At 35.7% G+C, this 14,389-nt stretch overlaps 1 protein-coding gene across 1 annotated transcript; it reads right to left on the bottom strand.

The window, feature by feature from the left end:
• Window positions 1-11,752: 11,752 nt before the first annotated feature.
• Window positions 11,753-13,290, bottom strand: LOC131859344 (uncharacterized). Its single transcript, XM_059212973.1, has 4 exons — window positions 12,309-13,290; window positions 12,172-12,226; window positions 12,023-12,082; window positions 11,753-11,927 (listed from the first exon to the last, which is right to left on the bottom strand). The coding sequence occupies exons 1-4, from the start codon at window positions 13,288-13,290 to the stop codon at window positions 11,753-11,755; spliced, it is 1,272 nt and encodes a 423-aa protein (XP_059068956.1).
• Window positions 13,291-14,389: the final 1,099 nt, after the last annotated feature.

The raw sequence follows: 14,389 nt of genomic DNA, 5'->3' as shown, positions 1-14,389 counted from the left end.
GTTGATCGGCAAAGTACTGTACACTTAGCACATATCCTCCCTGGGGTTTGGGGCCAGGCTGAGCCCTAGGCAAGGGTTCAAGGGTGGCAGCCCCTGAGAAATTTTTTTTTGCCATTTTTTGTTGATGAAAACTGACATTGTTATAAAACCCTAAAAAGGCTAACTTTGTTTGTTGCCCTAAAAACACATGTTATAAGTGGCTGGGATGCTTAAGGCATTGAAAGGTTGATGTATTGTTTTTGTTGGATAATAAGAAAGATTGGACAGCTGTGTATGGTGGACATAACCCATTCTAGGTGAACCACGTTAAATCTATGTGTTATCTGTGTCCTATTTTATTTCTTTATCTTTTGTATTTAAATCTACATATAATTGTTAGTTCATATTTGCTTCAGATCTACTTGAAACCCTAGCAATCCCAACAAAAAGATAACCATTAAATCCTATGATGATGTAGAGAGTTCTTCTAAACAAGCTATTGTATTACCTATCAAGGTGGGCACTGTGGTGAAGCATATCATCTACCAAGTTTTGGACCTTCCATTGCCATATAATCTTTTGTTGGGATGACCTTGGATACATTCCATACAAGCCATTCCATCTATCTATCTTTAGTGTATCAAGTTTCCCCATAATTTTGTAGAAATGACAATCCTTGGTGATGCAAATCCCTTTGTGTATTGCAACAATATTAACCATCAACCAGAGATCACCGTACCTAACAATAGAGAAGCTATCCCTTCCATGTCATATGTTAATCTAGCCTCTCTTTCCATCTCAATCATCCCTATACCAAATCAAGAGAAGTTGGAAATGAAAATGGCTGAGGAAGGTCCAGGGGAATATAATTTGAGCCAACTCTTTTCTGTTGGGAAATTACTCACTTCCCCTAAAAAATCATGGGAAACCTAACAAGTTGCTTCAACCACCACTAGCCAAGCAAGCATGCATTTTGGCACAATTCATCCTTGGTAAAAGTCAAGAAGAGGAAACTTGAGATGAAGACATAGCAGAATGGATCTACAAAGACCCCATTGCCAAAGAAAGCCCAAAAGCTACGCTCCCCACAGGCAAATATGGCAAAGGCCTTACTATCATGCAAAGAATGGGCTATGATGGCTAGAGTGCTTTGGGACCTTGCAAGCAAGGATGACATGAGCCCTTACAACCAGAGTTAAAACCTCTTTCTAAAAAATCTCTTTCTAAGCTCAGATTTAAAGGGAAACCCAACAAACCTCTATATCAGCCAATTACTCCAAAGAGGCCATCCTTAATTATATTTGTGGCACCCACAACACCCATTGCATTGAAAAATCTGATAATCCCATCAGTAGCATCCGTAGTACCACTCACACCAATAAAAATACCTGCAAAACCCATAATCCCACTAGCAGTACCCACAATACCCACAACACCCATACTTCTACCTGTAGCACCGATAATCCTACTTGCAACACCAATAATCCTACCTGCAACACCAATAATACTACCTACAGAACCAATAATCCCACCAATCAAACCAACAACCCCATCAATAACAACAACTGCATCAATAACACCATCAACGGTATCAGTACCCCCAACATCATCGACAAAACTAATAAACCCATCAGCAGCATCAGTGGCACCCATAGCACCAACAATTCCATCTCTAGAAGTAAATAAGCCAGTCACAAATGTACCATTCAACTTAGATGATATCCCGCTTTGGTACAATAATCAGATACTCGAGACTGATTCAGAGAGAGACTCCCATTAGTGGGAATTTGATTCAATACATCTCAATACTTCAGATGAGGAAGACACATCACCCCCTCCACCTCGCAAAGATATCCCTATTTACAAAGAGGCATGAATTAAAACCTTTTGGGTTGCGGAGATAGAAGCACCTTCCACAATCCCTACATCAAATCCAACACCAGAACCTGATGAGGAGAGTACCATTGATAAACTTCACTCATCTATATTAACCCTCACTAATGCCTCCTCTGAACTCAACTTAATCAATGAGGTAATGCCCATTATCCATTTTGAACTCATCAAATGGAATCAAACCAATCCCCCATGCCTTGACCACTTCCAAAACGATGAGGCAATCATAGACTTTTTGGGATTATAGGATAACTTAACAAGCAGGGATCATAAAGCTAGATTTGCAATTGAACTTAATAGCGCATCGTACTTTGGGGCAGATACCAAACCTTTCAGTTGCAAAAACATCACAATAGAACATAGATCTTCTAGTGAAAACCACACAGTGGCACTTTTTGATCCCAAAACAGTAAAAAGAAAGAGAATATCCAATGGTGAAAACCTCTCTAAGGCGCCTATGGATGAAAGGTTTGACATCCTCCCCTCTAGTAAAAATCAGGAGAGATTGATGATCCTAATTGAAGAAACAAAAGAACGCAATGTGGGGACCCCTGAGACTCATCAAATACATTTGGCATCTCTCTTAACTCCAGAGGAAAGGCCAAAATTTTTGGAATTCTTCCAGAAGCACCAAATCAACTTCGCATCGTCCTATGCAGACATGCCTGGCTTAGATCTTGATTTGGTCATGCATCACCTAACCATGGTAGAAGGAGATAAACCTATTAAAAAAAATCTCAAAAAGATGCAACCACAGATTGTTGTTATTGTCAAGGTGGAACTCAAAAATCTCTTGGATGTTGGTTTCATTAGATCCATTGATTATGCAGATTGGATCTCCAACATCATACCTATTGGAAAACCTAATGGGGGCATACATATCTGTACAAACTTCAGAGATTTAAACAAGGCATTCCCTAAGGATGACTTCCCCCTACCAAACATTGACATGACTGTTGATCTAACAGCAGGTCATGCAATGCTTTCTCTTATGGATGGGTTTTCAGGGTACAACCAAATCAAGATTGCTCCAAAAGATCAACATAAAACTGCTTTCACATGTCCATGGGGAACCTACTTTTGGAATGTGATGCCATTTGGTCTAAAAAATGTAGGAGCAACATATCAAAGAGCGATGACTACCATCTTCCATGACATGATGCACACCATAATGGAAGATTGTGTTGATGATTTATTAGCTAAATCATTAACATGAAAAGGACATCTGAAAATACTAGGTAAAATATTTGATAGATTAGAGCAATATCATGTTCATCTTAATCTGAAGAAATGTGTCTTTGGAGTAGCCTCAGGGAAGCTCCTAGGATACATTGTCTCAAGCAAAGGCATTGAAGTCGATCCGGCTAAAGTCAAAGCAATCATGGACATGCCACCTCCAAAGAACATCTGTCAATTAAGGGCACTACAAGGGCAACTACAATCAATTCAGAGATTCATTGCATAATTGGCTGATAAGTGTCATCCCTTTATGCATCTGTTACACAATAATATCCACTTTCAATGGGATACAAAGTGCCATCAAGCATTCCAAATGCTTAAGGAATATCTAATGCATACACCATTGCTGATCCCACCAGATCCTAGTAGACCTCTATTGCTATACATTTCAGCTACAAATACAACATTAGAAGTACTACTGGTACAACACAATGCAAAAGGCAAATAAAGTGTTGTATACTATATCTCTCACACATTAGTAGGATATGAACTCAATTACACACCTATTGAGTGAGCTTGCCTAGTAGTAACCTTAGTAGCCACCAAATTGAGGCACTACATGTTGACACACAAAGTACAACTCATTGCCAAAATAGATCCACTCAAGTACCTACTCAGCAAGGCAGCATTGACAGGCCGCTTGGCCAAATGGGTTATGATTCTAAGTGAATTTGACATTGATTATGTGGACCGCAAGGCTATTAAAGGGTAGGTTATTATAGATATGTTGGTCGATGGACCCCTCGCAGGTGACCATCCTCTTATTTCCAATTTTCTAGACAAAGAGATCTTCATGATCACAACCACACAACCATGGAAGCTATATTTTGGTGGTTCATACACTAGACATGGATTAGGGGTAGGTATTCTTTTCATCACTCCTCAAGGTGACAGTATCCCGAAGTCATACATGCTTACCTTTCCATGCACAAATAACATAGTAGAATATGAGACCTTAATCATAGGACTTAGATTGGCTATATAATGGCATCTAAAAGAGATACAGGTATATGGAGATTCTCAGCTAGTTATTTGACAAGTCACTGATGAATACCAGATTAAGGATGATAAACTCATACCATATAAAAAGATGGTGGATAGTTACAAAGAATCATTTATAGCTATCACATTTGAGAAGGTACCTAGAGATCAGAATTGGGCTGCTAATTCAATGGCTACAATCCCATCTCTCGTGGATCTTCTGCAAAATTCATCACACTACGAGTTCTTGGTAGAACAACTTTGGATCCTTGCTTATGATATCCCTGAAACCAAGATGATATGTCACCTTGTCAATTCCAAATCCCCATGGTATGGTGAGTTCTTCACTTACCTTCATGATCACACACTTCCTCCCAACCAATCCAATAACCAACGTAAAACCTTCATCCGTCAAACCGCTTGGTATACCTTTATTGTCAAAACCCTATACCAATGAATTCTTGATGGTACTCTCCTTCAATGTTTGGAACAAGATGAAATAAAAAAGGCCTTGGAAGAGGTACATGAGGGAATTTTTAGGGCTCACTCAAGCGGCCCTTCACTAGCAAAGAAAATCATGCATGCTGGATACTATTGGCCCACCATGGAAAAAGACTCCTATTATTTTGTCAGAAAATGCAAGAAGTGTCAAGTTCATGGAGACTTAATACATGCACCAACATAGGAATTGCAACCAATCACAACACCATGGCCCTTTTGTCAATGGGGACTTGACCTTGTGGGTAAAATCCATCCATCTTCTTCCAACGGCCATAAATTCATCATTACTACCATGAAATACTTCACAAAGTGGATCAAAGTCATTCCACTTACCCAAGTCACTGACAAGAAGATCACCTCATTCATCCTTAATTACATTATCTATTAGTATGGTTGACCCATGTCCATCATCACAAATAACGACCTTCCTTTCAAAAATTAGGATATCTGTGAGCTCTATGAGAAGTTTCACATTCAACACCGCTTTTCCACTCCCTATTACCCACAAGGAAATGGTCAAGATGAAGCATCAAATAAGAACATATTGAGAATCTTCAAGAAAATAGTCAATGATGTTGGTCGTGATTGGCACATTTGCTTAAATCTAGCACTATGGGCATATCAAACCAACATTCAAACCCCTACAGGCGTAACTCCCTACTCACTAGTTTATGAAGCATAAGCTATATTGCCTATTGAGGTTGAGATACCATCTCTATGAGTTTCTTTGCACAATCTGATTGATGATGAAGCATATCAAGTCTCACGTCTTCAAGACTTGGACCTCCTTGATGAAAGGCGACAAGTTGCATACAACCACCTCAAGGCCTATCAGCAACACATGAGAAGAAGATACAATCATTGAGTAAAACCTCACACATTTGAGGTAGGTGATCTTTTTCTCAAAGAGAATCCTCGCAACCAACCAAACAGAGAACACGAGGACAAGTTTGAATCTAGCTGGCTAGGTCCATATGTTATCACTGTTATGTTTGGCTTTGAGGCATATTAGTTGGCAACTTCAGAAGGTGAACTACTAGCAGACCTGATCAACAGCATGCACCTCAAACAGTTTCATAGATAAGTTGTACAGGGCATTAGGCTCCTTCAAATACATCAAAAAATATGAAAAAAATTCAGAAAATGTCCTGAAGAAAATACAAAAAAATTCAAGAAAATAGTAAAGAAAAAATCATGCATCCAAAATAGTGAAAACCACTACGGTGGCGGCTTGGGTAAGTGTGATGGTGAAAACCTGGCAAATAGGCGCCACTCGTAAAGGCTATGGCTCCATTGTCTTTCAAATTTGTTGCGATCACATCCATTTCATCCATTCATCCATCATTCAAACCATGGCTTGTTATTGATCTACAATCAAGGTTAGTATTTCATGTATCCTGCATCTTGCTAAATTGGGGGCAATGCTCTTAACCTATTGATGAAAGTGGATTCTACATTAGTTGTGATTCATTTAGTTCTTCATTCAAAATTGGCTGAAAATATTACCAAAAATATTCATAAAATCTTCAAAAAACTTGAAAAATATTTACAACATTCAAAAAATCCAAAAACATGGCAAATACATAAGAAAATAATCAAACACATTGCAATGTATACTATTCCTTCTACATACACAATGCAAACGCCACCAAACAAACATTTTGAGCTACTCAAATGATGATCACTTAGAAAATCAACCAACCAATCAAAACAAGTACACACAACTACCTTAACAAGGATGCATCCTTCCTTCCAAAAACAAAGACATTATAACATTTTCTTTGAGAAGAAAATTATGTTTAAGATATCAAGTACTTGGTTAGTTAGTTAGTTAGTTATTCATTCATATTAGGTTCCTACATTATTCCAAGATATCCACAAGTGATTGGAGTATCCAGGATGGTTCCTAAATATCATTTTATTTATTATCTGCAGATTTGTTCCAATGAAGTTCAGGGGCATGTACTAAAGGTGTCTACATGGAAAGTTCACTAAGCTACGCGATCATATGCAAACATCCAGTCATGGATCACTATGGCTTACTGATTATAGCATATAGCTCGACCATTTGCGCATGAACTAGAATGGAGGGTCACTTTATTTTCCTTGTCTTAAATGCTTGCTTACAAGTGAAATGCTCAAACTTGGTTCCTACTACCTCATCCAAGAATGATACTATGGATCATTATTTCATCTCATCTATATATATTGCATTCCGTTTCATTTCATCCATCCATAAATCTATATAGCTACATATCATTCATACATAGTAATGACAATGGATACTCTATTTTCCTCCTCTTACATAGGAATGGGTCCTAGGTCCTCCATACCTTCTATCTAACAATGAATCCCCCCCCCTCACCCTCCCCATCTAGGTCACCATCATAATCCCTTCATAAGTTCCCATCAACCCAATCAAGCTAGTTACTCTGTCTACATAGGCACATCGACTCACACACACCTAAACTAACAGATAATCAATTATGGAAAACCTAGACTAAAACAGACATTTATTAAAATGACCTAGTCTCAATGGGGTTGCTATGATTCACCAGAAACAACCTACAATGCAAACACTATCAATTGATCAACCAATCAAACACAATCAACAATGAACAATTACACCAATTGTCTAAGTCTCAACGAGTATATTTTCTTCAAATACCTTGACTTCATCATGCAATTACATTAATTGTCTAAGTCTCATTAGGTCACTTTGATTCACTTACTTAGACTTTATCCTATCCAAGCGACCAACTGACATCAACTATCATGCTTTGACTAGGTCGGGCCAATCCAACCGATTGCACCACATTGTCCAACCAATTTTGATCAATTGTATAACATCAATCAAAAGCACACACCAAATTTGCACCGCATCTCCTGCATGACGTAAGGGTACTCACTGGCTTTCCATTTCTCTATCTTCACTTTGTCTTCTCCCATTCTTTCACCATTCTCTCCAATTTCTTCTATTCTACCTCCCCGCAACTTCTTTCTCTTTTTTGAGAGATCGCCTGATATTTTGAACTTTTTCTGGCCCATGTCTCGAGGGGGCATACCACCCACTAAATTAACATTTGTGGGGTATATTTCTTCACACCTATCTTTCTTTCTTTGAAATGATGCGATAAACTACACTGTCTCAAAGAGGGGCAAATGTAGTCACATAAATGTGTCCACTTAATTAAATGGATATTTAATATTTGTTTGATTATTTTAACCATCAATAATAAAATAATTTCATCCTCAACCTCTTCTTCTATTAACTAAATAAATTATCAAATTTCTTTAAATTAATTCATTAACCCACACCCGAAATTAATTAAATGAATAAAGCATATTTATTTAATTAACCCCTTTCCTCTTTTAAATAAATAAATTAAACATTTATTTAAATCCCTAAACTCCCCCCCCCCACTTGCATTCTCCTACAAATGAAAGTTGCACCTATTTTGTTGAAATAAATGAAGTTTATTTCAATTAAAATCCTATTTTCCATCACCCATCAAACCCACTAGCATCCTAAATCCCATTCTAGACTCTTCTAACCCATTATAGATTCTTCTACATCATTCCTAATTAGCCTAATCCCATCCCCTAATTATTGTCACATTCCTAAGCAACTTGAAGTCACTTCTCAAAGCCTCAAAGTCTTTGAAAAGCAATAAATGCTTTATGTCTCCAACAAGTTAACCCCTAAAGTCTTCCAAACCATTAATGGCTCTTACATAAATATTTATTGTTAACTCAACTCACCCATATGGTGAGAGACTTTCCCTCTTACTTAACCTCCATTTAACTCACGGGTCTCTTCAAGCATTCATTGCTTTGACCATGGTTATCCCCACTAACTCTTGCACAAGAGTTTATCCATTAGATAAAGGCATTATTCATTGGATAATGAATTTATTCATTCAAATCAAGCCTAACCTTATCTCCCAAGCTAACTTCATGTCATCTCAAGCATTTAATGCTTCTTCCCTCTCCTCTCAAGCCATCTCATGTTAACATTTGTTATCCTGGGATTGGGTTGAAAGCCCTCACATGGATCACAAACCTATCAATCCTAACCCTTGTTGAGATTACTCAATCTCAACCATCCATTTCTCCATTTTATCTATAAATAGAGCTCACATTCCTCATTTTCAAATCCTCAAGCATTCTGAAGCATCCTCAAGCACATCTATAATCCAAAAATATTGTATGCATCTAAGTTATAGTGAATTTAAGAGAGAACATTTAGGAACATAGTTACTTTGTTCTTCTTTTGGTTAAAATTAACATAGATCAAACTAACTCATTTTTGTCATATTAAGCTTGTATTTGCATAATCTCATAGTCATTTTCAATCTTGAATCTCCATAAGACTTTCATAGTAGTGAAAAGTTGAGAGCTACACTCATGTGGAACTTGGAGAGGAGAGGAACAAGGGAGGAGCAACTATGAACATCTTGGTTGGCATTTGAAGGAGTGTAGTGTATCTCTTTTGTATTTGTATGCTTTTCATTACATGTTTAATATCTCTCTTGATATGCTTGCTTAGGATAGTCTTTCATTTTTGACATTAACACTAACGTTTGAATTGCTTCTTGTGTTGTGTGTCTCCTAACATATCGTTTTTGCAAAGCATTAGTTATAAATATATGATTTTCACTAATTCTTAAATATGATGAATACTAAGAGGGGGAGGTGAATTAGTATACCAAAAATTAATGAACTCAAATACTTAAGCAGTTTAGCAGTCAATCGGTAAAACATATTTACTACCAGACCGGTTAAAACAAATGCAAACCAAACAGCAAATAAGACATTCACCCACAAGAGCACAATCACCATAACACAAGAGGTTTTGATGTGGAAACCCAAATGGGAAAAATCACGATGAGCTAAGACTCACAAGTAACTATCTGCAGAATAGAAACCTTACTAGTTAAGGTCATACAATGTTCTTCACCAGAACAGATCTTGTTAGGAATCTCAATCTCTGTTAGGAGATAAGTCTAATTAAAGACTAACTTGTGAGAGGATTTTAGATCCACAGTTGTGAACCACCTTATTGGAGGATTTACAAAGGCTTTGCCAGGCCTACCCGGCTAAGGGTTTCAGACTTGTCGAAGATGTGAGCAAGCAACTAGTGATTGATCTATCAAATAGCATAGTTTGCTTAGTTAGATCCATGATAGCTCATTGTTAATGCATTTTAGCATTGCTTCAGTCTTTAGTATATCTGCACTCTATTACTTCACACAGACTTGACCTTCTCTTCTATGATTGCACATACAAAAACGTCATCAATCCCCTTAAACCCTAACAACTCTTAAAACCCTAGACATGATGTCCTTAAAAAGGAATATGATTTCATGTCAGTCCAATAGGAATACATTGCAAGTTCCTAGGTTCATTGCATCTAGACACATTTGGTAACATGACACAAAATCACTGCCAATATCTTGGTGGATGGTAACTCATCACAAAATTACCGGTTGGTACCTCATCACAGAGTAATACTGGTTCATACATTTTACCGATGCCGAATTGTCAAAAATGAAGACTGGGAAAATGATAACTGTCACTTTGGTTCCTTCGTTCCACTTGAGATCCTCGAACCGCTTGAGGTCTTCATACCGCTTGAGATTAGTAAACACTTTCTGCAAAACATCGGTAGTCTAAAGACTATAATACCTAATACTGGTTGGATCAATTACCGGTTAGCATCACTCATTCATACAAAAGGTGATCTCAAGGCAAGTGTGTGTTCATCAATGACAAACACAACATCACCATCAAGAATGCCAACAAAATAAACTACTTAGATTTAGTAAAAACCTTATCTATTATTTTGGATCACTAATGTGACTATGGATTTAGTAATACATTTGTGGATCAAATTTGTTGTGTAAATCTTATTACTAACTTCAAGTTCCAATCTCTATTACTTTGAAATTTTTTTCCTTTCCTCACCTTCACATTGTTATTCAAATCTAGTTAATTTATATATCATTTCATATATATTATTTAAGTGGAAGTAAGGAAAAATTAAATAGATCTCTCAAAAATTATATCTCTTAATTTATTTTATATAAATTAGTAAAAAATATATTTAGTACTATGTTAGTTTCATTCATTAATTAAATTGATAACAAGTTACAATAAATGTAACATAAACTATAAACTATTTTTAAATTAGATTATTGTGAAAAGAAGAAATTATTTTGATATTAAATTTAGATTAAGAAAAACTCATTTTATGATGATACAATTATATTAATTTTTGGCTTAAATTCAAATGGTAGATCTTTGACTTCATGAAAATTGGCATAGCTCATCCACAAATTTTATTTTTTCAACTATAGCTAATAACTTTGCATTAGTATCCAATTCTGACATGTCACATTCAACAATTGTAATGAAGAGATATATTAAACAATATATCAAAATTTGAATAGGTAAATATGAAAGTAAAAATGTATCCTTCTTGGTACATTGCTTCTATTAAGGATAAGAACTAAGAACTAAACACTTGTATAGGGTTTTAAATGAAACTTTGAATCAAATTAGAGTTGTAACACAATAACGTCTATATTTCCAATGGCAAATTAAATACTTTGAAAACCCTTCTTTACAAAAAAAACTATTTCAAACTCTGCTTTATGACAGATATAAATTCTCTTTAAAAAACCCCTTCATTGTGCTTTGTTTGTGTTTTTGCAACCTTAAGGAAATGCTTAAAGCTACATATATATAGAGAAGATAAAAAAACAATGTTAACCTAAGTTTAGTGATATCTTCCAACTAGGGTTCCCAACTTTTTGAACCAAAAAAAACCTAGTTATAGGAACAAATTCAATTTCCTTTCAAACTAAAAACCTTTTCTATGCAATCTCAAAAGGAATAAAAATAACTCAGCAACTCTATGCAATCTCGAAAGGAATAAATATAACTCAATAACTTAGCAACTTTAATCAATAATCTTTCCATTTTAAATTCTAGGGTAAATAAATCTATTTCAAAATAACAATCTCTTTCACAATTACTTTTCCTGTTTCAACGAGATTACTTCTTTCATGGTGGTTAAAACACAAAATCCATAAAAATCTACTTTACCTCCGCTTTCAGCTCACACCCAGATCACTAAATGTTTGAGCATCCATTATTATCGACCTTCTACAATAAGCACATCATGAATAGGTGTATCATCATTAAGAAGTAAAGACCCTCTACCTTTTATTTCAATCCCTGAATCGTCACCAAACTTTACAAAACCACCAACATAGTCTTCAAGTTTCAAGAACTTATCTTTGTCCCCTGTCATGTGGTTGGAGCAACCACTATCGACAACCCACAAAGTTTTCTTATTAGAAATAAAAGTAGTTTGAACAAGAATGGATTGTTCTATGTTCTGAACAAATTTGAGTCTCCAAACCTTTTCAGTAGTAGGGATATTTTGATTTCACTATCTGGGGTATGACCAACTGTATTACATCTGAAACATTTGATCATATTAGAAAAACCAAAATATTGTTTATGACCAAATCTTGGCATTCTAGAAAATATGAATTTGCATGTACTCACTTTGTGTCCAAATTTGTTACAAAAGAAACAATAGCCATTAAAGAAGGAAGTAAATCTGAAAATGTTCCACTTGTTCTCAAATGACAGTTTTTTACTAGCAGTTATGACATTCTGATTTGCAAATTTGGGACATTCACCGAAGCTATCAAGCTGCCTTTGTTTTCCAAGCATATTGTGCAAGTGAATAGTTGTATCATGTTTTTCCATTTGCTTAGTGAGAGTACCAACTTGTTGTTCGAGAGTTTGAATCTCCTTTTCTTTGTCAGAAAGTATTGATTTGAGATTCTCTATAACTCTTTTAGAGTCATCTAACTCAGTTTGCAGAAAAATAGTCAAATGATCTAAAAGTTTCTCCTGAGAGGAAATATGTTTCTTGAGTTTTCTAATTTCTTGAAGGGCACAAAGTAGTTCACCTTCAAGGTTTATCTCACAATTTTCTAAATCAGATTGACTATTCAATAGATTGCCAGCTTTACTGCTTGAAATTTTAGGCATATCAATTTTGGGCATCAATAAGGTTTCACCTTCATCACCTAAAGAGTCATCTAACTCATCATCAAAGTCTTTTTTATTGAATAGACTCTTTTTCTTTTTGAAATCGTTAAAGTTGAATTTCTTTTTAGGGCTAAAGATTTTTTTCTCGTAATGTTTTTCATTTTGATCATCATCATTGTTTTGATCAGCATGAGAACATTGGGTTGCAAAGTGACCAACTTTGCCACAATTAAAACACTTGACTAGCAGCTTTCTTCTATATTTCTTTTTGAGTTTTCTCACTAAGAGAGCCTCAAGAGAATCAGACAATTCTGATTCACTATCCAAATCCTCTTTCTTCTCTCTTTTAAAAGTAGTTTCTTTCAATGATGATCTACCATTGTCAACTTTGCTTGTTCTCATTTCAAAGTCTATCAAGCTTCCTTGAAGATCATCTAACGTAAGCTTATTAAAAAATTTCTTCTCTTCAAGAGCTGAAACTCTGGTTTCATATTTAGGCAGTAAGGTTCTAATGACCTTCTTAACCATTGTGAATTCATCTACTTCTTCACCTAATCCTCTCATCCCATTAACAACTTCATGAATTCTCAAAAAATATTCATCTATTTTTTCATCATCTCTCATTTTCATTTCCTCAAACTGAGTTTTGACAGTAAGCATTTTGGACTGTTTGACCTTTTCATTTCCTTGATAATTATTTTCAAGATTTTCTCATATTTCATGAGAAAATTTGTAGTGCATAATCTTGACAAAATCATCTTTAGACTAACCACACGATATTGCATGTTTGGCTCTTGCATTCATTTCATATTGCTTTTTCCCATCAAGATTTGTAGGTATAGTAGCATGTACTGTGTACTTACTACAAACAATACTCCAGACATCAAGATCTATGGAAATCAAATATGTCTCCATTATGATTTTCCATAACACATAATCAGTTCCATCAAACAATGGAGCTCTAGTGACAAAAGACCCCTCTTGAACATGTGACATGATGAAAGACTTCCAAGACCAGGATCTATCCTAGGGAAGACCTAATGCAAGACTGGTGCAGGAGCACCTAGCCTTCATTTCATCACCAGTTTGATAGAAGGTTTGATTTTTTTGTTTGTTTTGAGTTGGGAAGGTTGTTTAAGATGTTTTGAGTTGTTCTAGGTTGTTTGGATGAGTTTTTAACTCATTGTATGGTTTTGGTTTCCTGTTTTCATCTTTTTGCTCAAAATTGCCAATTTGGAGTTACCTAGCAAAATGATGGAAAAATGAGTTTTCTATGTGTTTTTGTTTTGAAAATTATTTATACATGTCTTATGCTTGGTTTGTAGGTGTGAGTAGTGTCCCTAGCTGATTGTAGGTCTTTGAGATCAACCTTGCATCTTCTAGGCATCAAAAGTTGTAATTTAGACATCAAAATGTCAAATTTAAGTGCTCTTGGACATGTACCTGTCAGTATAGGAGGATAAATAAGTTGGAGAGGTATTTATTCTCCTATTTGAACTATTGTAAGGGTTGATCATTCGGATTTATCAAGCATTTTGCATGTTTGCACTACTTTTTACCTTATTTTCCCTATGTTTTGACTCCATGTGAGTAGCAATCCGTACACCTGTTGTACGTGGCCATACTATTTTTTCATTTTCCAATTCTCTTATGTTTCTTGAAGCTTTTCCCTTTGGTGGCATTTAATTTCATTAAGTTTTGAGTTTTGTACAGAAGTATTTAG

The sequence above is a fragment of the Cryptomeria japonica genome, chromosome 10, assembly GCF_030272615.1.
Source record: "Cryptomeria japonica chromosome 10, Sugi_1.0, whole genome shotgun sequence".
NCBI lineage: Eukaryota > Viridiplantae > Streptophyta > Pinopsida > Cupressales > Cupressaceae > Cryptomeria > Cryptomeria japonica.
The sequence above is the reverse complement of the archived record's forward strand: the minus strand, read 5'-3'. Positions and strand labels throughout refer to the sequence as shown.